The sequence below is a fragment of the Dufourea novaeangliae genome, unplaced genomic scaffold, assembly GCF_001272555.1.
Source record: "Dufourea novaeangliae isolate 0120121106 unplaced genomic scaffold, ASM127255v1 scaffold1, whole genome shotgun sequence".
Taxonomy (NCBI): Eukaryota; Metazoa; Arthropoda; class Insecta; order Hymenoptera; family Halictidae; genus Dufourea; species Dufourea novaeangliae.
In genome coordinates, this window is record NW_015373885.1 from 764394 (window position 1) to 789170 (window position 24777).

The 24777-nt window shown below is 36.3% G+C and overlaps 4 protein-coding genes across 5 annotated transcripts in view; 2 read left to right on the forward strand and 2 right to left on the reverse strand.

The window, feature by feature from the left end:
- Positions 1 to 1115: 1115 nt before the first annotated feature.
- LOC107193387 (DNA polymerase delta catalytic subunit) lies at positions 1116 to 6133 on the reverse strand. Its single transcript, XM_015582830.1, has 13 exons — positions 6060 to 6133; positions 5662 to 5767; positions 5005 to 5116; positions 4756 to 4928; positions 4363 to 4622; positions 4057 to 4283; positions 3814 to 3980; positions 3501 to 3746; positions 3126 to 3428; positions 2578 to 3048; positions 2062 to 2468; positions 1310 to 1963; positions 1116 to 1224 (listed from the first exon to the last, which is right to left on the reverse strand). Exons 1-13 carry the CDS (start codon positions 6110 to 6112, stop codon positions 1128 to 1130), a joined length of 3276 nt encoding a protein of 1091 aa, XP_015438316.1. The 5' UTR covers positions 6113 to 6133; the 3' UTR covers positions 1116 to 1127.
- Positions 6134 to 6907: 774 nt separating this feature from the next.
- On the forward strand, positions 6908 to 11415 carry LOC107193615 (palmitoyltransferase ZDHHC17). The gene is made up of 10 exons (XM_015583100.1): positions 6908 to 6936; positions 7678 to 7917; positions 7989 to 8188; positions 8270 to 8479; positions 8577 to 8856; positions 8955 to 9155; positions 9503 to 9664; positions 9747 to 9903; positions 10097 to 10341; positions 10902 to 11415. Exons 2-10 carry the CDS (start codon positions 7780 to 7782, stop codon positions 11136 to 11138), a joined length of 1830 nt encoding a protein of 609 aa, XP_015438586.1. The 5' UTR covers positions 6908 to 6936; positions 7678 to 7779; the 3' UTR covers positions 11139 to 11415.
- A 4117-nt stretch (positions 11416 to 15532) lies between these two features.
- On the forward strand, positions 15533 to 16352 carry LOC107193816. The gene is made up of 2 exons (XM_015583330.1): positions 15533 to 15687; positions 15926 to 16352. The coding sequence occupies exons 1-2, from the start codon at positions 15533 to 15535 to the stop codon at positions 16350 to 16352; spliced, it is 582 nt and encodes a 193-aa protein (XP_015438816.1).
- An 827-nt stretch (positions 16353 to 17179) lies between these two features.
- LOC107193876 (MOB kinase activator-like 2) overlaps positions 17180 to 24777 on the reverse strand; it is a 71013-nt gene continuing 63415 nt past the window's right edge. For both annotated transcript variants that reach the window (XM_015583419.1, XM_015583411.1), the window contains exons 2-5: positions 21970 to 22224; positions 19019 to 19143; positions 18507 to 18734; positions 17180 to 17719 (exon numbers count right to left, since the gene is read on the reverse strand). In XM_015583419.1, the coding sequence (XP_015438905.1) occupies positions 17649 to 17719; positions 18507 to 18734; positions 19019 to 19143; positions 21970 to 22224 (679 nt within the window). In that variant the 3' untranslated portion in view covers positions 17180 to 17648. The remainder of the gene's footprint in view (positions 17720 to 18506; positions 18735 to 19018; positions 19144 to 21969; positions 22225 to 24777) is intronic.

The window sequence follows — 24777 nt, forward strand, 5'->3', positions numbered from 1 at the left end:
GAACCAAAAGTTTTATCTTTCTACCTAATTTAATGTGTAATAAAAACTAGAATATCTTTCGATTTAAATAATCGTTTCTGAGTCAATATCGTGACACTTTATAGCCACCATTATTCATCTTTTACCATTTTTACGATATGAAAGAAACCAGGAGGGTTTTCTTATCGTACAAAGCAATACAATATAACAATTTCAAGAATTTTTAATAAAAAAGTCTATATGCGAATGTGCTACTATAATTGGCAATAGCAAATACAGTGTATGCTGGTATAAATATATCACTTTTAATATTACGTTAGTCACGGCTGTCGTTCATAGACATTACAGTGAAATTGGAAATCATTCAATATGTCAATATTTTGACATAGTCTGTGAATAATTATGTACATATGTGTAACTGGTTTAATTTCATTTGTATAATATAAGACTCTGAAATGTAAAAAAAATCGTTTTTATAAAAGAAGACACCATACGAAAATAAGAAAACATGATTTACAATGAAAGTACAATATCCTGAATAATAATTACGAATTCATTATACTGAAGTTAAAAATTAATCAAATACCGCCTCACAAAAATGAGATTACTACTTTAAGTCGCATTCATTTGAATATGTTGTTAATTTTTGTTCAAGCCACAATTATTTAAACACTTCAGTTTACATACCAAATAATAATAAATAATATTTAAGTACACTATTCAGTTGCAATTATTGAATAGTGTATCAAAGGTTTGATAATTTATGTATTTAAAGTAAATACAGGTACTATTTCATAATAAATGTTCCAAACATGAATTGTATTTTGACCAGTCATTTTAATTAGTTAAAAAAGTATATTTAGAATAGAAAACATTCCTGTGTATGTGCATCAATTTTCTACTCGTAATTTGTACATAAACTTGCAAACTGATTAAAGATTTTGTGGAAACATTGCTTCTTACGACATTTATTGTCACCAATTCATGTGTGTTTATCACATTAAGATGTAATAAAGTAGAGAATTGCAGGCTATATTTTTCAAAGGCAAATACGAATGTATAAAATATGTATTTTAAATAATGACGATATACACGAACATAACACCTATAAATATATCTATACAATACGTCTCCTGGTACTCTCGATTTTACCACTCTGGTATTCCAAATCTCTCGACGCGTTTCATTTGGGTATCTAATTCCATTTGTACTTTCTTTCTCATATAAAATATCGGACAGTCACGACTGAAAAAAGTAGACGAATTAATGGAAAATGTATTCGGTGTACGTGATTTGTATTTGTTTAATATAATCCCGTCGTTCAACGAACCTTGTGCACAATACTTCTTGATGAAGACTCCCCTGACATCTTTGACATTCAGTCCATAATCTACAGAATTTTTCTTCTAACTTTCTACCAAGATATAATTCCGTCTGAAAGAATTCTGCTTCTTTAGGCTCACAATATTTACATAACGCCATTTTCTCCCTTTCTGGCGTTAAAACAGCTTTACAACCCAAGCACACATCCTTCTTGCGCGTAAAAGCAGCCATCGCACCAACTCTAGATGTGGCCACTGACTTAGTTCGCGTATGATCTCCTCTCAGGAGAAGCGACTCCGCCTTGTCGCCAAGAATTGGTTCAAAAATACGTACAAGAGGTTTGGACAATTGGTTTTGTAAATAATAATTAGTGTCTATAGGAATATTATTTTCTAGGACATAGATCGGATCCTCTGCTTTCTGATAAGCTGGAGTTCCTTTACCAGCGGTCGTGAATACATATGGAACTCTGTCGCCAAGTTTCGGCGCGGTTCCTGCATCTCTCTTTTTCATTTTCGCGGCCAATTCAACGTGCGCCTGTTTGGCCGCGTAATCGGTTTTAGTTAATTCCTTTGTGACAACTAACTGAGATATATCGATACGATTACATAGGAGATCACTTATAATTTGTTTTGCATAATTTACCGCATCTTGAGGGTTCCTATTAAAAAATAATTTTCATATGAATTTCAGATGCCTTATTCATTTCTTATATTATGCCCACGTAATATGAAAGATTCTATATAGATATTCAATTACCTATCGATGAGTAATTTTTGCAAACAGGTGTTCATCATGTTTGCTACTAAAGGACAGTTATCCCGCCTTACCGTTTCAAGACCCTTGCAGTCCATTTTATCGTATTTATCGGGCCGTGTGAAATACAGTCCAGCGTATCGTTTTTTGTTAATCAATAAGTACGGAAAATAGACTTTCTCAAATTCTAACTTTATCGGCTTCAGGAACTTGGACGTTACATACTCTGCCGCCTCTCTTCCAAGCTCCATAGCCTCCTCGATTGTTTTTACACCGAACTTAACCATTACAGAATCAGTATCTCCATATATAACCACAGCGTCGTTTTTGTACCCATTTGAAACACAATATTGTTGTTCTACCTCCTGCTTTGTTCGCTCTATCATGACACGTCCATAGGCAGTGACACTCTGTAACATTTTTTTAAATATTCATTAATAAAGTAATTTCGATACCGAAGATAATTTATACCGGGGACTACTCATTTTTGTTACACTCTGTATTATTATAGAAACTTACAGCCGATATTTCCAAACACGGTAACTTTCCCATCTGTGCACCTGTGAAACCATAAACAGAATTGGCTGATACTTTCAAAGCATACTGCCTACCATCCAGCACTTTCTGTTTCAATTGATCAGTCTCATTTTTCAGTTCAGCCTTTGCTTTCTTTCTGGCTGTCAAAAGATTCTCCAAAATTTCAGGAAGTATTCCCTTTCGGACATTTGCTTTGATGAACGTAGAGTTAGCGGGAGTTTTAGTTATGTCGTCATCATCGACTTTGTATTTCACTTGCTTCTCATGACTTAACAAAGTTGTGTAACACAAATTGTGCGCCATGATTATACTAGGATACAGGGAACTGAAATCCAAAGTAGCTATGGGGTCGTTGTAGTAGCCACGCTTCGGTTCGATGACGGTGGCACCTTCATACTGTTCGTCGCTACCTTGCCCATGATGAACTGGTATCAAATAATCTTTTTCTTTGGTCTGAAATCATATGACCGTAATAACGACGTAAACATTTCCATTGTCGATTACAAAGAAAATTACTTATTGTTACAGACCTTTCTCAGTAGTTGAGAGACTATTTTTATCTGCTGCCCTCTGGTTAATAAACTATAGATAGAAACACCCGTAACTCTTGCCATTTCCATGTAAATGATAATACACATTAATTTTTCTAGTAATCTCAGTGGTAAGTATGCATCTTTCAGACAATAAACGGCAAGTCTCCGACGAGTCTGTGCGTCACCGTTCTGCAGATCTGTGATAATACTATGATGAACATCTTCCTTCTGTTCTTGTAGAAAGTGATAAGAAACAGCGTTCAACGTGTAAGATCGTAATTTATAATCTCTGACCAGCACCTGTATATAAATAAAATTTTACTGTATTATTATGCACCAGTGTTTTGAATAAACAAATGCCATTTCTTTTACCAATAATAAATCAAAAGGAACTCTTCCTTCAAAATTAACAGATTTATTTTCACGTTTACCCATCTGCTTGCTCTGAAGTACATGAACCTTAATTACTGACTTTATGTTCTTTATTCGACCGAGGAAATTAAAGTTCTTCACATTCAGATGCTGAGCACGATTAATCAGATACGGAAAATCGAAATTGTTTATGTTGTATCCGGTGAAAATATCAGGATCTAACTGTCTCACGAAGTCAGCCCATTTCTAGAGAAAATAAAATATTATTGATTTGTATTAATGTATCTAACATTATAATAAACATCATTCGTACCTCTAACATTTTGCTCTCTTTTTCGAAACTTAACACTTGACTACCAACAATAGGTGCACAAGTATCAAGCGTGAAAATGTTTCGTAGAAAAGGTTCTGGTTCTCCTTGTCTTATCACCATGTTAGCGATTTGTATAACAGGATCATGATTTGGTTCAGGAAAGATACCTGAGAATGAAATTTTGCACGTAACACGAAAGGAAATATATCTGAAAGGAAATGGAGAGGGTAACGATAATATTACCTTTACGTCCAGCGCATTCAATGTCGAAACTAAGTATTCTGAACGGAGCAATTTTAGACCATTCCCCTTCCGGTGTATGGGCAATAAAAGCATCCCATGCAACATCAACTTCCAACTGGCATCTTGTTGTTTGTGGCAAACTGTGACCTTGATGGCCACGCAATTTCCAACTTTTCGGTGGTAACTCGATCCAAGAACATCCTACTACAGATGTATCCACCATAAACCTTAAACAAAAGAGTACATTAAAAAGGGAATGACTTTGTGAATGTAAGCAGAATTACACGTGTAACTAATTTTACACACCTAATATCAAAATCAATGTTGCTTTCAAAGGCAGTATACGTGTGATTAAATTCGGGATAAATCACTTCCTTTTCGAGTAACCTTTTACAAGCCGCTATTAATTTTGGCACAGCCACTGTGATTTTTAAAAACAGCGATTTCTCGTTACCTGTATAGCCATACATGTTTTGTTTGTACAATCGTTCAACAGCTAGGATAGCTTCTTGAATATTCTCTGGATTCGATCTCATATCTTTCAGTATGGCTTTGTCTAATGCATTCTACAGAGTAGATGAGAGCGAAATGAGTGATTTACATATACATATTACTGTACTAGACTTTATGAACTAATTTACAAATAGAAGAAAGATCTTATTAAACTTTATGGAATGCAATAAATGTACAATTGTGTACCTTAAAAGGTCTGCAATGCTGTTCTGTAAAATTGTGTGGTGCAGAAACATACAAATATGGACAAAATCCATGAACGTGGCAACAAACAGAGTTTCCCTGTTCTGTAACACCATACATTCTCATTATTTGTACTGGAGCTATTCTGCTGCCCGGCATTCCAACCAGTGGGGCACCTTAAATGAATAATTTTGCATTGGTGTTAATTAGTGTCTATATGCAAGTTATGCACATCTGATGAAATTTGCTTACCCGAATAATGATCAATTTCTATCTGTTGGAAAATTAAGGAATCCTTCTGTGGATTTAACTCTGGTGGTGGAGGTCTACTCCATTTTGCGGATGTATTTTCTTGTTCAGGACCCTGTTAAAAGTAATGTAACTAATTAAGATATTTATACAAGATTAGTTTTCTTACAAGTAAATAGGAATATGTTTTCATGGAGTTAAAAGGTGATTTTTTAAAACCATTTTGAAAATAAGATTGAGTGCAGTTACAAACATAATGTATTGCAGTATGAATGTAATATAGCAAATATATAATACATGAAAAAGCCAGCTATATGATCATACATAAGCCATTAAATGACAATCTATCTAAAAAAAAAATGCATATTTGATAAAATTAATGGGTGAACATTGTGAAAACTATTGCAAAGTTGATGATCAATGATTGCAATGTGTTATTTAAACATACATTGGAACAATTATGTTCTGTCATTGACATTAACTCACTGCTTTTGGTTTATTATTTAATTGTACCGCAGCTGGCTAAAATAATAAAATACTAGTCAGTAATAGATTGTTTTACTTAAAGATGTATATATGTAATGTCTATTAATTGAATTATTGAGGCAATTCATAAAATCATCATTTTAATAAAGTGATACAAGTTTAATAAAGTTATACCTCTTCAATGATGTGTGACACATCTCCAAACTGATCATCCATCTCATCCATATTAGCCAATTCGGTTTCAAATGAACCGGGATAATCTTCATCTTCATCGTCATCCCTATTGGTTCAAATTATAAATCGCAAATACATTAATTTACTGATAAAGACACCGTTGTTAAAAAAAATTAAAGATTGAAAGAGATCAGGACACTTCAACCAACAGTGTTTTATCTTATGATATTAAAGGTGCAAGTATAAGAATGCAATTTGATTTGTTCATATAATTATTAAATGTTAGTAAACACATCTCTAGCTGAAGTATTTCGTTCTTAATTAATGAAAGAATCAAATTCAAACTTTCATAAAATAAGGTTAAAGCATAGTTATGAAAAAATGCTACAAAAGCTTACCGGTATTTTGCTTTTTTCGCAGCAGGAGGGGCTGTTAATGGTTTCTTGTTCATTCTGCCTTATCAAATTATCACTGTCAAACACAAGAAACGACAACAATTCGATTACAAATACAACAAGTATATCGGCATATATCGGACAATAAAGGCGCGAAAAAGATTTCAATACCAATTTCTTGAGATCCAAAATGAAAGAAGAATTGCCTGACAGCGCTATCGGATGAAAAGAACATGGTACTAATTGGCTAGTAGCTTGACGAATTTGCTACAGATGACACCACAGAATTCTGTTTACCAATTTGTGCTGCTAGTGCAGAAACACTGTGAATGATTAAATGCGTCCAGTAAAAATTCTCTAGCGTACAAAGAAGAACTTGCGAGAATATGACGTCGTTTCATAGCCCTCTATTGACAGATTTAAAAGCGTGTCGACACAGTCGCTATATCACGTTCGTTCGATGAGTATTTAGTATCGGATACCGATCGGGCGGCTTACGAAGCCGTTTGGTCAATAAGAAATTGTTCGCTAAAATCGAGAAAGCATAATGTGCACGTTGATGCGAACAGCATTTCGTGCGTAAGTGTGGTACGCAGTGCGTGTTCAATAATTCTGTTTAATTCAAGAGTAACACGTTAATTTCAAAATAAGAAGAGAACGCTGTTACCCCTGCACCGACTAAAAGCGAATACTCGCAGGAGGGCTGTTATATTTCCATAGCTGAGGAAAACGTCAACCCTTGTCCGGATTCTATACTATGTACCCCACCCCCGTCGACTGTTTGTCCTTTAAATCTAACCCCTTACGACCAATTCGAGGGGAGCACCACGCCGCTGTCGTATTATGTATGGGCATTATCAACGCTGTCATTTCTTTCCAGGTAAGATATGATACACGTTGTCAACTGATTTTAATGTATTTACGATCAGGTGATAATTTTCTGAAGTGTAGAATAACTGAAAATATTATCGCAGAATCATTTATTGGCATTCTAACGCTTCGAGGCCATGTCGTTTTTTAATTGTGGTTAAAGAAAGGGTTGTACGTTGTACCCTCTATCGCGTGATCGTATACTATAGGATCCACGAATCAGTGATCTTTGTAAAATGCACCACCGATTGTGAATTTTCGAGAATCGGAGAGTAACGTTCATCGGTACGTTTATCATTACTCCCTGACGCGAATATCAAATCGATTGTCAGTATGCTCAGTGTGCTCTCGGTAGTATACATCGTATTTACAACCCAGTTATACTTACTGAATACAAACGACTGATTGATTATTGCCGGTTAAATTGAGCGATATTAATCGACGGACGGGAACACGATTGCGGGGAATAATGTCGACGACTACACGCTACGAATCTCCTATGCCACTGTTATAACTCGAGAGCGGTATTATTCTTTGAAATAATATTTTTCAAACAGTCATTTTAAGTCGTAAACGCTCAAAGTGAATGCAAGTTACATTCTAAATCTAATGTAGACATAGTTCGAAAGTTAAAGTTTTTCGTTTGTTTCATGATATAATTATATTTAAATAATTTTCTCATAGAACATACAGAAAAACTAACAATTCTTTATACATTTTGGTAACATGACTATTTTTATTATTCTTTCAGTAATATCTCAACAATATTAAGCAGTTTCAAAGAATTCATCTGCATATAGAATTCTTCATTCAATCTATGACGTTATTCTGAAATTAAATCAACAAATTCAACATGTACGCATTAAAGATGCAAGTGGCTTGCCAAGGTGAAGGCACTGGCGAGCCTGATGATCCTAGTAATCATCATCAAGAACTTGTCAGACCCCCAGCACAGGATTGCAGCTCCTTTGACATTGTTAGAGCGACACAGGTAAGAAAATATTTATGGTATACATCTAATAAACTGCTTCTTAATTTTATTAATGAAAATCTTTTTCGTAGTATGGAGCACTAGATCGGGTAACTGAGCTGGTGGAAGGTGGTGCCGATGTAAATCAGCCAGATTCAGAGACTGTAACGTTGTTACATTGGGCTGCCATAAACAATCGAAAAGATATTGTTAAATACCTTATTGCGAAAGGAGCAGTTGTTGATGCCATCGGTGGTGAGCTTGCTTCCACGCCATTGCATTGGGCCACAAGGTGAATTTTAAATTTCATTGTATCTTACGAGTTTATGAACATAAATGTTTGCAATTTACAATAAACATTTTTCACTTCCAGGCAGGGTCATTTGTCTACAGTTGTGATATTAATGAGAGCAGGTGCAGATCCTACTCTTAGAGATTCAGAAGGGTTCTCTTGTATTCATTTAGCAGCGCAATTCGGTCACACATCGATTGTTGCTTATCTAGTCGCGAAGGGAGTGAATCCTAATATGCCAGACAGGAGCGCGATGACACCCCTAATGTGGAGCGCCTACAAAGTGAATAGGTACATGCGACAAAGCGATAGGATCGTATACTTTTAACTGTCGTCCTTCTTTAGAATCCATACTGTATTGGTTACTTTGAAGTTTTCCCTTTTACAGTTTAGATCCAACGCGCTTGTTGTTAACTTTAGGAGCGTCTCATTCACTCGCAGATAATTTGCATGGAAACACGGCTTTGCATTGGGCTATCATAGCTGAGAACAGCACAGCAATATCTACGTTAGTTCACAATGGTGCGTCCTTGGATGTGCCGAATTTGCGAGTCGAGACACCAATGACGTTGCTCGGCCGTCATATTGGAGCTGCCTGGTTAGGGCACAAAATAAGCCAGGAAATTCGTGAAAAACAGGGCAGAGCAAGAACATGGTGTAGAGATAAGGTATGTCTCTTTTTTTTGTACAGTCTATTCATTCATTGTACGGTAAACATAATTGCATTGATTCTATGTTTTCCAACCGTTGATGTTTCTTCTTTCAGAGAATGCGCTGGTACTGTATGGTCAGCACGCCGTTTATAGTTTTCTATGTAATCGGAATGATTCTACAAAGTGGATTGGATTATCTAATAAAATTAGGTGTCTTTGTCAGTCTTTATATAGCATTGTATTTAGCTAATCATTTTGTCTTTGACGAACGATTGTTCCATATTGTACCAATGTCAATTTACTTGGCTACAAAGGTGAGTCTTTGTACGTGATTCGAAGTAATATAGAATTCAAATTTTATTGTTTACTAGTGTTTAATTAATTTCATATGGAATACTAGAATGAAATAATGTTACGAATTTTATTGGTAGAAGTTATTGAATTGTATCAGGCATCAACTTTCATGTATCTTAGATAACAAAATACCTTGTCACCAGACGCACGTCTTAGATAACGCACACTCGGAAACTCAAGACGTTTGAATTGATAATATCGAAAAAAAAAATAGAAATACTTTTAGCGCTATCTATATGGTGAATGTTTATTGTTTCAAGGTTTATAGAAATGACGTATTATTTATAAACACTACGGTTTGTTGCAGATGTGGATATACGTTACATGGGTATTCTGGTTAGGCGTACACGCTGCATGGTACTTGTGGTTACTACTAGTAGGCGGATCAGTGCCGTTATGGATATGTTTTTTACAGTCTTGGAGGGGTGATCCGGGTGTAATTACAGCGACGCACGAGGATAAGTTAAATGTAAACATTTGAACGTTAAACGACTAATCTTCGTGAATCCATAGTACAGAAAAGAATACAGTTTTGCGTTCCATTCCTTTAGACAATTATAGAGTTAGCGGAATCGGGTGGTTTCGAACCACGGTCATTTTGCAGCAGTTGCTTGGTCAGAAGGCCCATGAGATCCAAGCATTGTTCAACGTGCGATCGATGCGTAGCACGTTTCGATCATCATTGTCCGTGGGTCAATAATTGCATTGGTAAGCCAATGGGAAAATAAGTTATCGTTAAAAGATAGTTTCGTAATGCCCCGTAACATACACAGTTACGCATTATGGCTTGAATAACGTCTTTGAATTCTAGCCAATCTAATCGTCTGAATCACTTCAAACAGTATAATCATATCGTGAAATATTTTTTAATAACTCTTCCTTTTCTGAACACTGCTTTCAGGTGCGCACAATCACAAATATTTTCTGGGATTTTTAGCGTCATTGTTAGGCCTCTGTATTGTTGTTTTATCCGCTGGTGTACAGTATTGGCAATTTGAATGTTGGACAAACTTGACGAACGGTCATAGCGCGGACAACTATCTTGTCGCGGCAGCTACTTGCGACGCTTGGGTGATGTGGGTGGCAGCGAACACGTCTTTGCATTTCTTCTGGGTTGGCACACTGCTCGCGTGTCAGTGTTATCAGGTATAATAAGTTTCTTTGATTGAAGTCCAATGCAAACAGACCAAGGAATATATTGTTATCCTAGGGAACAGTACTGTAAGCATCTCTAATAAGGGGACCACCCCCGTATGTTGCTCCCGCTTTTTAACGACCTTTTTCAACTTTGTACTTATCGAGATGAACGCGTCCATACTCCTTTTGGACGCAAACAGCTAATACTTTACAAGATATTAACACTTGAAGTTAACCTCTAAATGTTACATTCTTAAGCCATGCTTTGAATAGCCTGACTAACTATTACATTAATTACGTATTCAGTTACATGATACATACATGGCATGTATAGACATAATTCTGCTAAGTAAAGTGAGATAGGGAATTTAGCTATATTTGTTATTACTATCTATTAGCATCTAATAGTATGTTCAGATGCCTTGCAGAGATTTGAAAAAGGGTGGTGGAACAAAAGAAGAATATATGATTTAGAGATGCCTGCAGTGCTATCTTCCATCATAGCTCTGTGTGCGTTGTTACCGCGTTAAAAAAAAAGCTATATATATATTATATTTATTTTAAATCAGATCATGGTTCTTGGAATGACGACAAATGAACGTATGAACGCTGGACGCTACACGCACTTCAAGCAGGGAAATCCCTTCCATCGCGGTGCCCTTCAAAACGCAGCTGATTTTTGCAACGTAAGCTTCTGTGGAGTGAAAGCAAAGCCCAGTTCAGACTGGTTGCACAGTTTCGATCACAAACAGAGCATTGAAAAGTTGCCGCTGCTCGCTACGAAAGACAACTTCCAGTATATATAGAGTAAAACGATCAAAGAACTGTCATGGGTGACGCGTTCAACCAGCCGTCAGAAGCAAAACGTGTGTCATATCATTTTTGCCTGAAACACTTCTGGGCTACCAAGTGAGTTACTGCGAAAATTTCAAGTGACTTTGTTCCGGAAAGTAGTGGTTTTTTGCATATACAGATTTCAATTGCGTATTCTAAGTAATATCGTACACAGTCAATGAATCATGAATTTTTAAATTCATCTATTGCAAAAGACTGTTCTACAACGTAAGTATGCATATCCTTCTACCACAGTCACCATCGTTTTATGTATTTTCTGTTTTCCAAACATCATATAGTAGAGCACTTTGCACAAGTACTTGGACTACTTTTAGAAAATATTACGGAGTAAGTTCTTTTTATGCTATTTGTATTCATCGGTATGATCTACTCAATTTTAATGGAATCAATAATAGTTTACATCATATTGCATTGTAAATATTTGTATTATTAACGTAATTGTAACGTAATCATTAAACATGAATACGTTTACAATTGTTTTCAAACGTTTTGTTAGTTACTCTAACACTGTGTATCCTGAGAAAGAGCGAGAGGGCAAACCGGCTCGATTTATAAATAATTTATACGCGAAAGGTACAATTTTAATCGTATCGAACAACAGTACCTACTTTTGTAAGAAGAAAAAACCATGACAGTCAGTTCTACGCAATCATTGTATAACGTATTTTTATCGATATTATTTATTACAGTCGTTTATACTTTGTAGCTTTTAAGCGCTGTAAAAATATATCCACAGAAAAACAAAAAGAAATCAACAGCAATAACGTCATAACTTTTTGCTAAAGCGTTTATTAAAAATCTGTACGAAATACGTAGAGTCCAGAACAAATAAAGAAAAAGAACGAACCATGTAAAGAAAATTGTTGAAGAAATTGCTGATACGAAGTATGGCATATATAAGTATGTATGTTTAGGAAGACTACGTTTAAGGATTCTAATTAAAAGATAAAATCAAACGCAGTGTAATAAGATTACGATAGAGAATTTCTATTGCATATTACTGTTGGCTCTATAATCTGTGTGTTTTTTTTTTGTACTTTCGAGTAAGTTTGCCTGACTTAAGTGCCATGCTTGTATTCTTCAAAAGACATCCACCTCTGCGTACATAACTTTACACTCTAATCTTGTAAGATTTGATTAACGTTGGCTGTTATATCTAATTCATTATTGCATTACACAAACGAAAAGGACATCCTAACGATAGCAATATAAAATATTTACGAAATAGTATGCATACATTGTTCACAATGTCTGTTTCAATGGATGTCGCGTTTAAATAATATTATAAAATCTACGAGAATCTATCTCATTAATTGTATGTAGTAATTAACAAGAAAAAATGTGGAAACAAATGAGAGGTCTGAAACCGAGAAGAAGAAAACTTTTGTACGGCGGATATTATGCGAGCGACGATAAGTGTACACAATAGGGGAATAATTGAATCGAGTTGAATGTTCTTCTACATTCCAAAAGTGTACTCCCATTTGTAATTACAAGTTTGTTCTTTTATTATCTTAGGTGTTACCACGTTGTTAAAGATGTATGTTCCTTTCTGATTTAAACTACCGAAAATCATTGAAACGTCAATTCCAGTCTCTAGCGTTATTAAATATAATAGCTGTGAAAGTTGTGGTGTGCGCACAATCGTCGCAGGAAAATGTAGAATCGAATAATTGATTGCATCCTTAACAGAATTGGTTCACGTGGTACTAAAGAAATGATTTTATGCAGAATTAAACAAAATATTCCTCTTAGAGGGAATTTTCTGTCGATGGTTGCGTGAGATTTTAGTACTAATTATTATTACTAAAAAATTTACATCAACCGAGTGCGTATATTTTTAACGTCGCATTTCGAATAGGTGCCTAAACATCTTATTGTTACCTTAACCACAAATCTCCCTAAGATGCATTATGCGAATCGATCAAAAACGTCAGGTGTATTTTAAGTTTTTATATACATACATATATATATGATACCTGAATTCTCAATAGTTTCCAGAAAACAAACATACAAACGGCAACCAACTTGTTCGTTTGATCTGGCTTGAGAATATCTTCGTGATAACAATTATAAGATAGTGATTGTATTATTTTATCGATTGTATTATATAATTTTATTGGTATCAATCTAGTTTGAACACGCGAGAATGATTACATTTTATGTACAGATAATTCTCAGTTTCATTATGTAATGGTGTAAATAGTCAGGTACACATTCATTCTAATTGGTTTGAATAAGCCTCAGGATTTTGTAATGCACTTGTGTAAAGAAGACAATTAACATCTGATCGTTTGTTTACCGATGGTTATTTAACTATGAATGAGTTCTTAGTTTTTCACCAGTTGTACATTATAGAATGTTACAAAAGAGGCGTTTGTACAAAACGTTGAGGCGTACACTTAGGGTTTAAGGGGATAGCGAATCGATGATATTAAAAAAAGAAAAAAAACGAATACTCCATTTCTCAGAATTATTGCAAGGAACACGTGTATAAATATTATAAATACAAGCATAAATTAAGGGTAATTGATTTGTACCGGACTAACATGATCACTCGTCGAATGAATGAGTTTGTTTAAGTATGGTTTTAATGTGTTTATGCATATGTTCGTTCTAGTCCGATCAATATTAAAGGTAATTTGATATTTCGATTTTGTTTACGAGCGACGGGATACACCCGACAGTTTACAGTAGATAGTTTATTCTTATCCGGTAAGAGAATGAGAAACCGAAGAAGTTATTCCGTGATGGTATGCAATATCAACGAATATGAAAATCAGAGATTAAAGGATACATTTTAACATACTGCGAAAACTTACATGTAACAAATGGACAAATATACAACACAGAACAAATTTTTATAATTCACATCTCTAAATATTTCATTTATTTGCAAAGGACACGCTAAACTAAAAACAAACACACAAGCTCCAGTATTTTAGATCACGGCTAAAGATTTTACGCTGAAACGAAAAAGTAAATGTAATTGTAAAAACAATATTTTGTGACTTGTTACGCATTCGAGTATCGTAAAAAAATCTATTTGCAAACGATACGTAGATCAGTCTGTAGCCGTTGCCTGTATCCAGTTGTATTAGGCTTAAACTAATTCTACTTCTGATCGAGTCGATGTAAAATGTTAATTGCTTTTGACTTCGAACTACGTTTCACGATTTGACAAGATTTATGAGAACGAAGTATTGGAGGTCTAAAAAGATTCTGGTAAATAATTGCGGAATTAAAACAAAACAACTATGTGTTATAAACTATAAATAAAAAAAGAAAAAAAAAATACCGAAATTGTTACTTTTTATTAATTGTTGTGTCGTATCACTTTAAATACCATCGTTAATTATATTTTAATAAACCTCTTTTGTAAGAAGTTCTTAACTCCGTGCAGTCGTTACACGATTAGTACTACTTTGAGTCTTTGAGTGCAACATATGAATGCAAACATGTGAATGGAGTCATTCATGTTGCTGTTAACTTGACAGTTCAGTTCTGTTGTTATTCGTGTTATTTTAATTTTAGTTCTGTTCAGTTTGTTTTCAAGAAATGTGTTTACCATGCCCTCCGCGGATGATTATCCTTGTGCTGATGCAACAGAAGCTTCCAACTTATCGTCCTTGCTGTCGGATAGCTGTGCAATCGACTCTAGTGCCAAAGAATCTCATTCCGAACCTATAAAGAGAGAGGGTAACATAGTCTCCGGGAACATAATTGTTTGTAGACCAGAATTTAATAGCAAATGCAAATTAAATATGCTTGTTGAATTAAAGAGTGTAAATGTTACGAGTTATATTCAACTGGAAACCACGGAGTTCCACCAGAGCAGTACGGAAGAATAAATGCAGTAGAACAAACCCATAAAAAAGAACCACCGAGTGACCAACAGTCGAAAAAAATACAATCCACTATACCATGTTCATGCCATGCTAGTAACATGTAATGCAATCATTTGAATTTTTCATAATTCTGTATTAATCTATCAATATCTATTTTCTTGTAGGGCTTATACTTTACCATTGAAATACAAAACAGGTAATTATTCAAGCCTTACAAATTCCATTGTAAGAATGGTTTCTGTTCAATGTTCACCAGATTCTTTCTAATTCTGTTTCAGATACTAGCTCGAAGCCTCTTTGGTGTCCCTTCAAATGGAAATTCCCACAGAAAAAATATGTAGATAGGAATGATAAAACATACAAAGTTAGATTTCAAGAAGCAACGTGTTCTCATTATGCTGAGGTATTATGCAGAAGCTAATACATTCCTTTTTTTTATTCAAAAAGTTTGTAGACAATTAACAATCTGTAACTGTGCAATTTTTATTTAGCCCTATATGTGTTGTGAAATATCGGAAGGTATACCGAACAAAAGGAAAAGTGACGTTCCTAAAACAACCAAACCAGCAAAAATCGAAGAAAAGCAAAAAATTGAGAAAGTAGAAAGAGTGGAGAAGATCGAAATCTATTATTTTGATCATGGAAACTCTGCGTAGGTACAACCACATGTTTGAGTACAATTCTTTGTCATTGCAACTTGAACACAATACCCATTGCATGTTAACAAAAATAGTTAACAATTAAATTTAAAAATTTAAACGCGTTACCCTGCTTTTATTATAAAACAAATATGTTTTTAACTGTGGCTCTTCTAAATACAGAAGCCTCAAACAAGCGGTTTCTATGTATGTAAATCATTTTATAATTTTCTGATTGTTTCTTTGTCATAGTTATTACAGGACAACGGATATGCCACCGATTTTAGCGACAGAGAAATGCGCGGAGAAGACTGATCAGGCGGCGACACGGTTCTGGGCTGAAATATTCGGGACTATTCACATCGGCACCGCCTTCGTCACGGCGTTCATTCTCCAGTTCATTCGCTTTGTACTTTACAGCATCATCAGACCGCTCACGGTGGGCGTTCTGCAAATGTTTGCGGACTATTTCGTAAAACCCTGTCTGTCGATCGTGTTCAACGCCATCATACAACCGCTGTTAATATTACTGTACAATATCGCGACCTCGTTTAAGGACCTCTGTGAACCAATCGCCGAGGCGATTGGCTTATTTTTAAGGGAGATCGCAAATTTGTGTGCAGCGATCAGAGTCGTAGAAGTGAAACAGAGTACTGGCTCTCCAGTTGCTTGCACTTGACAGATGAACATTCTTGTGTGACAAGAACAAGATTTACCGTAACACATTTCATTTTCGTCTATTAAAAGAACGTTGTTTTAATTTGTTTATCTACTCTGATTGTCTATTTATACCTTACAGCAAAGTAGAAAAAAACTCCGCAAGCTAGGTCTGTGATGGACTCTTCGTTCTGCTGATTTCAGCTGAATTTTGATAAGCAAATGGATGGACTGAGGCAAGAGGAATCTAAAATCTCTCGCTGGGAACACTTGTAGGATAAAACAAAGAAATAACGTAAATTATAATTTATATAAATACATGCTATATGTTCGTGGTAATGATTATTAATTTGATATACCTTGTTGTATTCTCCCTGCCAGCGACGGCTTCGTGTGTCCTGTTTCGTCGATGGCCGGTGATAAATAACGCTGAACGCTTCAAACAATGATATTTTGGGTCAGGCCTGTCCAACATGTGGCCCGCGGTCACCACCATCATTCAGTCCCACGGTCCATTCCCCACTAGTCGCTTGCACTGCGTTGCGATCGGGAGGCAAAAGGTACGTGCAGGTAAGGATTTTGGGAACGTCGGAAGTGGGGACAGTTACGAGCATGCGCACACGCTTTCATGCCTCTGTCTCGTCCGGCTTCTTGTGGATATGGAGGGGAGTCATTCCCCTCGATTTTAACCAGCGGGCCACATGTTGGACAGGGGCCTGTTCTAGGTCTAGAAAGAATTAAATCAGGTAATGGTACCCTCGATGCGGTTGTCGGAACGAATATAACACAAGCCTTAACACCAGGTATATATTTGGTATTACTTTAACTTTACAATATTATTATCGTTTCCATTCGCTTTGTCTCGTTTCATTATGGTTGTTTTTTTTTTGTTTTTTTTTTTTTACAGAACAAATTATTTCTTATAGCAACTAACTTTGTCAATAATAATCAATAATCATCCTTCGTCTCTTTCGTATATCTTACTGTTTAATAAATTATGTACAATCTCACAAACAACAAACGGAGGAACCTAATTACATCATTGTAGTTGTTCACACTTCGCTATGTACAGGTACTACTGGTTTTTACAGAACTGCGCGTTTCGCTCCACCTGCGTGTAGTTGTTTTTTTTATCATCATTAAACTCTGTTGCTCGCAATTTATTCTATGCTTTTTTTCTTTCTCTTTTTGAAAAAAAAAAAAAGAAGAAAAACAAAGAAAGAAGAATAGAGAGAAAAGAAAAAAGGAGGAAAACAAACGCCTATCGTCACCTAGTCTCAGGAACTGCAACCTCTGGCTCTTTTCTGTGCATCGCGATCTAGGTAGCTGTGGTCGGAGTCTCCTGGATGGGCAATGTTTGCGAAGGCGCAGATGACGATGTCGAGTCGCCTGCAACGACAAAATCACCGTTAGTAACCGACGGTGATATAATTAAATATACGATTGTTTCGAAAGCTGAAGTGTAACTCGAAATAAATGGATCGCCGTGGCCATCTTTGAATCTCACAATTAAACACTACCCACGTCTTATTCGTCTCTCGTTCTGTTTACAAACCCATTTAAACGTCTTCTACGAACGATATCTTTGCAATCAACGTCTAAACAAAAAAACACGAAAAAACAATAATTCCATCGTTACTCTTATTACCCCGAAAATCGAGAAGAAATATACAAGACATGTGTCCTTTGACGTTCAAAAGGTTAAACGAAAAAGTCAACGTATAGTTGTGTTCCTCGGCCATTATCTCGGCCGTGCGTCATCGCCGTCGTCCATTTATGTAACCGCGCGTGATTTTAACGGGTTGTCGGTATCAGTCGCGTCGCTGTATACAGGGTCTAACAAAAATGTTGTCCGACCCGGAAATGGGGTACTCGGGGGGTGAATTGGGACAAGTTTTTCCTTAGCAACAATCTAATCTGAGGCTTCGTTACAGAGATATTAACGAAAAACCCCGACCAATCAGAGCGCGAGTTTGCCAGATGAAAAACTTGTTCCAATTCACCCCCCGAGTATCCCATTTCCGGGTCGGACAAGATTGTTGTTACACCCTGTATACATATAAAGTTTCCACTTAAAAACCGTTGCAGTCCCCCCGGTTACGGTAACAACGTCGTCCCCGCGGCCACGGTGGGCGTTACGTAAGTGTAATATTGATCATCGACAGGTAAAGCTTACCCAAGAGGGCAGCCTCTAAGTCCCCTAAGATCTCCGTTTCCTTGGGATCGATAAGGTTGAAGCGTTGATTAAGGAGCGTGAGGTGGGCGAACACACAATTGAGGTGAGCGTGCAACCCCAATAGTGCTACCTCTCTGAAGTGGCAGTGGTAAATGTGTGCCACCACGTGGTACAGTAGCCGCAGGATCTTACGCACTATCGATTCGAACGAGCTAGGAAATTCATTTGCTGTAACATCAAGGAAAGCCGACCAAATTAATCGGACACATAGTAACACCCGTTGCGCCTAAAAGTTTCTGTAACTCATTCGGCCCGTGTTTTGCCTTGTTAAAATATCATTCCGATCAATAACAAGACCTTGCCACCGTGCAAAGCGTCTAAGTGAACGAAAACCACCGGTTCTCTGCCTCGAACCCCCCACATCCGCAACACGTTTCGTACCCAGCGAAACTACGCTATCCCCGTTTCATCCTCTGTTATCGACGAATTCGATTCCCTGAACTCCCACTTACCATATTTCGTAGGAAATATAGTTTCGTCGCTAACGGTGCGTTGTGTAAAAGTCATAACGTAATCTATATATTGTGGCGCTGCCACTCTCGTCTTCTTCCCCTTCTCGTCGAACCACAGATACGTTCTGAAACGGGCAGAAAAAGGCGAATTTACTCGACCGGGTAATGTCGGTCAAAAGGAAGTAACAAGGTAAAAAGACTGAAAGCAAGAGAGGAGAAAGTCGTTCGAAGAATGGTCTTTAATCGTTTCAAGTCCATTCTTTCTTGCTCCTTCTCACTTTTCGTGGACTAATGGAGGTACAGTAGACTCGGCCAAAACTTGCTAACCCTTTGTGGACGATGAGTTTATATATATATATATATATATGTGTTCATTGCAGCTACTGCATTTGCGTATACACATTGTTTATATGTTCATATACGAAGACCACAGGTAAGAAGCACGATAACTCTTGTTTCACTTGGATTTGTCATGTTACTTCTTTGTACATTTATTTTTAAAAGGCTTATATCCTTAAACTAGACAAGTTTGTTCTTCTTTCACAAAATAAGAATCAGACACCAATACGAAATCAAAAAATAACAGAAATGGACTTGGCATGCCTCTCCCCTATGATCTTATGTCTCCATGTCGAGTTTCTTAGCTTCTCACTTTCGGCAGAAATACAAAAATTACGAATACTTTTTCATAAATTCAATGAATGCACTTCTATCGCTACCGTGGTAGCGGACCAGACTCACAAGGAGTGTATGTTAGGTGTCCGCCTCCGATTGCTTTGGTTTTCGGATATGTTTTAGAGGACCGAAAAATAAGAGGTACGTATTTTTTTATAGCGGCCCGTTTTCATATTTAGGGGGTGAAACCACCCCTCAAAGTTTCGACCCGGAAGTACTATCTCGAAAACCAGAGGAGATACATGAAAACTTTCAATTGGTGGTTTTCATGGTTTTTTATGTACAATAAACTGGTGTTAACAAATTGTCAAAAATACAATTTGTTTATAACAAAAAAATTTGTTATAACTTTATTTTACAACTTATTGAAATTTGCGTAATGACATAAAATAACGAGCACTTAATTCCAAATCCATTGGTATATTTATTTTTGAAAGTCTGCGAAACATGTTTTTCAGAAAAATAACGTCACCAGAGTTATTCTTGTGCCGCTGCATACGTTCGTTGAAAAAACAACAAATACGAATGACACAAGACATCACGTTCGCAAATAAAAGTTGCTTTTGCAAACAAAAAGATTCATAAAAATTATATCAAATTTTTTGAGAAATCGAAATTGACTTTTATAAATTGACCATTATTTAATTTTTATTAATATATTCTCCGAAAACCGAGGCAATCGGAAGCTTAAAGAGCGGGCGTGCGCACAGGATATAAATAATAAAAAAACTGCGAGACTAAGGAGGCAATTTCAGAAATAAATATACCAATGGATTTGGAATTAAGTGCTCGTCATTTTATGTCATTACGCAAATTTCAATAAGTTGTAAAATAAAGTTATAACAAATTTTTTTGTTATAAACAAATTGTATTTTTGACAATTTTTTAACACCAGTTTATTGTACATAAAAAACCATGAAAACCACCAATTGAAAGTTTTCCTGTATCTCCACTGGTTTTCGAGATAGTACTTCCGAGTCGAAACTTTGAGGGGTGGTTTCACCCCCTAAATATGAAAACGGGCCGCTATAAAAAAATACGTATCTCTTATTTTTCGGTCCTCTAAAACATATCCGAAAACCAAAGCAATCGGAGGCGGACACCTAACATACACTCCTTGTCAGTAAGACGTTCAGCTTCGTTTAGCTACGTCCGCAAAGGGTTATAGGGGAACACAAAACCAGTGGCGGACTGGGCCTAAAAATACTGGTTGCCAGGAGACAAAGGGGGCCCACTTACAATTTTAATATTATATTTTTTCTATAAAATAGTAATAAAGCGTAAATTTTAGTTGCATACAGTAAGAATATGGAACTTCTATTTCATTTTGAAACTATTAAGTACTTTACTGGGTTCAGACAAAAATAGAAAATTTACTATGAACTATAAATGCATAAAATCCGCAGTCTAGTAATAACCCTTAACACTAGAACTACCAAGCAAGTCAAAATGACATGTCATTACACTCTTACAACGACGATTAAAATGTCATGACAATACATTTTCTCAGATCTTGTGCACCTTTTATTACGATATAAAAGTGAAGAAATTAGTTAATTTCTAAATTTCTAAATTTTCAAAAGTTTTCCACGTTTATCCACCGATCGAAGCAAACATGCGTTTATCGTCGGTAGTTCTAGTGTTAATAATTTCAAAATGAAATAGAAGTTCCATATTCTTACTGTATGCAACTAAAATTACCATTTCCAACATATTGTCGAATGTTTCACACTCGAACTACCAACAATAAAAACATGTCTAATTTGATCGATCGCTAAACATGGCAAACTGTTGAAAATTTACAAACTTATAAATAAACTAATTTCTTCACTTTCATATCGTAATAAAAGTTCCAAAGATCTTAGAAAATGTATTGGTATAACATTTTAATCGTCGTTACAGGAGTGTACTGACAAGTCATTTTGACTTGTTTGTCAGTTCTAGTGTTAACCCTTTGCCTAATAACATGTCAGACACGTGACGACGATTTCAAACTGGATTTAATAAACGTGTATAATATTCTTTGAGTCGAAGTAAAATTCTGTTTCATTAGTATTAATATTTAAAATTTAAAGTAGATGATACACTTGTCCTAAGAATAAAATTCCTTTAGTATCTGGGAAATTATTAACGATAATGTAATGCTTGAAATTACGGTCGTCAAAAAAATCGTAAGGTAAGGGGTTAAGGGGCCCTAATCGCCATCACGCAAGCTGACACCCTTGTTCCAGTCCGCCACTGCCCAGGAACAATGTTTTTCGTACGCGACGACGTACCTTAAACCGGGACCGGTCATGTCGGGACAGCCCGTCATGGTACAGAACTCTGATATCGTTCCGTAAACGAGGTTGATGTGATCGAATAGTGCGAGGGTATGAGAGGCCAGCCACTCGTTGTAGTCCAAGCCGGGCGGCAGGTCGACCAACATCCTCAGGTCCAGCTCGGGCAGTTGCCTTTCGAGGGCCGCCTCCTCGAGGTACAATTTCGGATCCTCTGTGGTCCCCGCATCCTTCTCCTTTCGTCGGGCTTTTCTACGAACAGCGGGAAATCGCTCGTTTAGTCTTCGCCCCGGCACGAAAGCGCGCGCGCTGCTCTACCGGAATGGTGGTGAAGCGACAAAGCGGATTATTGCCTGGCGTGGTGACGCGATCGATCGAAAACTACCGATGTTCGAGCTCTTGGAACAATCGGATCGTACCGATTCTCTTTTAAGGACGTCTTCAAATAAGACGGTTTCGACCGCGCGGAAAGGTATGTTCACGGACATGCAAACTCCGTTAGGGGAAAAAGTAGCGTAGTTGAAGGCAGGGACTTAAACCGGTATGATTTTGATACCGGTATTATGCCATCAAAGATATGGACCGTTTATTTTGAAAGTGGTGCAAGTCCATTTTCCAATTCCATTTCATTTTATTTTAGTTTACACTAAATTAAGCATAAATTACGTCATTGACCGTTTATTTTGAAAGTGGTGTAAGTCCTTTTTTAAAAAAAAAATGAGATATGACGTAATTTATGCTTAATTTAGTGTAAACTAAAATAAAATGAAATGGAATTGGAAAATGGACTTGCACCACTTTCAAAATAAACGGTCCATGTATCGAAACCGATATATTACCGAAAACTGAAATAAATACCGGTATTTTTTCGGTTTCTATAAGGGTAGGATAGGGTGATATAGGGCAAAGGTAGAATCGAAAATACCGGTATTTTATGTTTCGGAAGAAGTCCCTGGTTGAAGGATCCCATACCACTTGGTAAATTTGGAACAATATTTATTTCAGTACTTCCAGGGACTTCTTCCGAAACGTAAAATACCGGTATTTTCGGTTCTACCTTTCCCCTATATAACCCTAGTTGAAGGCAGGGACTTAAACCGGTATAATTTTGATACCGGTATTATGCCATCAAAAATATATCGAAACCGATATATTACCGAAAACTGAAACAAATACCGGTATTTTTTCGGTTTCTATAAGGGTAGGGATTAATATAGGGTTATATAGGGCAAAGGTAGAATCGAAAATACCGGTATTTTACGTTTCGGAAGAAGTCCCTGGTTGAAGGATCCCATACCACTTGGTAAATTTCGAACAATATTTATTTCAGTACATCCAGGGACTTCTTCCGAAACGTAAAATACCGGTATTTTCGGTTCTACCTTTCCCCTATATAACCCTAGTTGAAGGCAGGGACTTAAACCGGTATAATTTTGATACCGGTATTATGCCATCAAAGATATATCGAAACCGATATATATTACCGAAAACTGAAACAAATACCGGTATTTTTTTGGTTTCTATAAGGGTAGGGATTAATATAGGGTTATATAGGGCAAAGGTAGAAACGAAAATACCGGTATTTTACGTTTCGGAAGAAGTCCCTGGTTGAAGGATCCCATACCACTTGGTAAATTTCGAACAATATTTATTTCAGTACTTCCAGGGACTTCTTCCGAAACGTAAAATACCGGTATTTTCGGTTCTACCTTTCCCCTATATAACCAATTACCGAAAACTGAAATAAATACCGGTATTTTTTCGGTTTCTATAAGGGTAGGATAGGGTGATATAGGGCAAAGGTAGAATCGAAAATACCGGTATTTTATGTTTCGGAAGAAGTCCCTGGTTGAAGGATCCCATACCACTTGGTAAATTTGGAACAATATTTATTTCAGTACTTCCAGGGACTTCTTCCGAAACGTAAAATACCGGTATTTTCGGTTCTACCTTTCCCCTATATAACCCTAGTTGAAGGCAGGGACTTAAACCGGTATAATTTTGATACCGGTATTATGCCATTAAAGATATATCGAAACCGATATATTACCGAAAACTGAAACAAATACCGGTATTTTTTTGGTTTCTATAAGGGTAGGGATTAATATAGGGTTATATAGGGCAAAGGTAGAAACGAAAATACCGGTATTTTACGTTTCGGAAGAAGTCCCTGGTTGAAGGATCCCATACCACTTGGTAAATTTCGAACAATATTTATTTCAGTACTTCCAGGGACTTCTTCCGAAACGTAAAATACCGGTATTTTCGGTTCTACCTTTCCCCTATATAACCCTAGTTGAAGGCAGGGACTTAAACCGGTATAATTTTGATACCGGTATTATGCCATCAAAGATATATCGAAACCGATATATTACCGAAAACTGAAACAAATACCGGTATTTTTTTGGTTTCTATAAGGGTAGGGATTAATATAGGGTTATATAGGGCAAAGGTAGAAACGAAAATACCGGTATTTTCGGTTCTACCTTTCCCCTATATAACCCTATATTAATCCCTACCCTTATAGAAACCAAAAAAATACCGGTATTTTCGGTTCTACCTTTCCCCTATATAACCCTATATTAATCCCTACCCTTATAGAAACCAAAAAAATACCGGTATTTTTTTGGTTTCTATAAGGGTAGGGATTAATATAGGGTTATATAGGGCAAAGGTAGAAACGTAAAATACCGGTATTTTCGGTTCTACCTTTCCCCTATATAACCGTATATAAGCCCTACCCTTATGGAAACCGAAAAAATACTGGCATTTATTTCGGTTTTCGGTACTGAAATAAATGTTAAA

Excerpts from the sequence above, each read along its gene's own strand:
- LOC107193615 (XM_015583100.1), top strand. The coding sequence starts at position 7,780 with ATGTACGCATTAAAGATGCAAGTGGCTTGCCAAGGTGAAGGCACTGGC. Across the intron at positions 7,918-7,988 it reads ACATTGTTAGAGCGACACAG|TATGGAGCACTAGATCGGGT; the intron begins GTAAGAAAATAT and ends TCTTTTTCGTAG. Across the intron at positions 8,857-8,954 it reads GAACATGGTGTAGAGATAAG|AGAATGCGCTGGTACTGTAT; the intron begins GTATGTCTCTTT and ends TTCTTCTTTCAG.
- LOC107193387 (XM_015582830.1), bottom strand. The coding sequence starts at position 6,112 with ATGAACAAGAAACCATTAACAGCCCCTCCTGCTGCGAAAAAAGCAAAA. Across the intron at positions 1,964-2,061 it reads CAAAAATTACTCATCGATAG|GAACCCTCAAGATGCGGTAA; the intron begins GTAATTGAATAT and ends ATTTTTTAATAG. Across the intron at positions 1,225-1,309 it reads CAAGAAGTATTGTGCACAAG|TCGTGACTGTCCGATATTTT; the intron begins GTTCGTTGAACG and ends TACTTTTTTCAG.
- LOC107193816 (XM_015583330.1), top strand. The coding sequence starts at position 15,533 with ATGTGTTGTGAAATATCGGAAGGTATACCGAACAAAAGGAAAAGTGAC. Across the intron at positions 15,688-15,925 it reads TTTGATCATGGAAACTCTGC|TTATTACAGGACAACGGATA; the intron begins GTAGGTACAACC and ends TCTTTGTCATAG.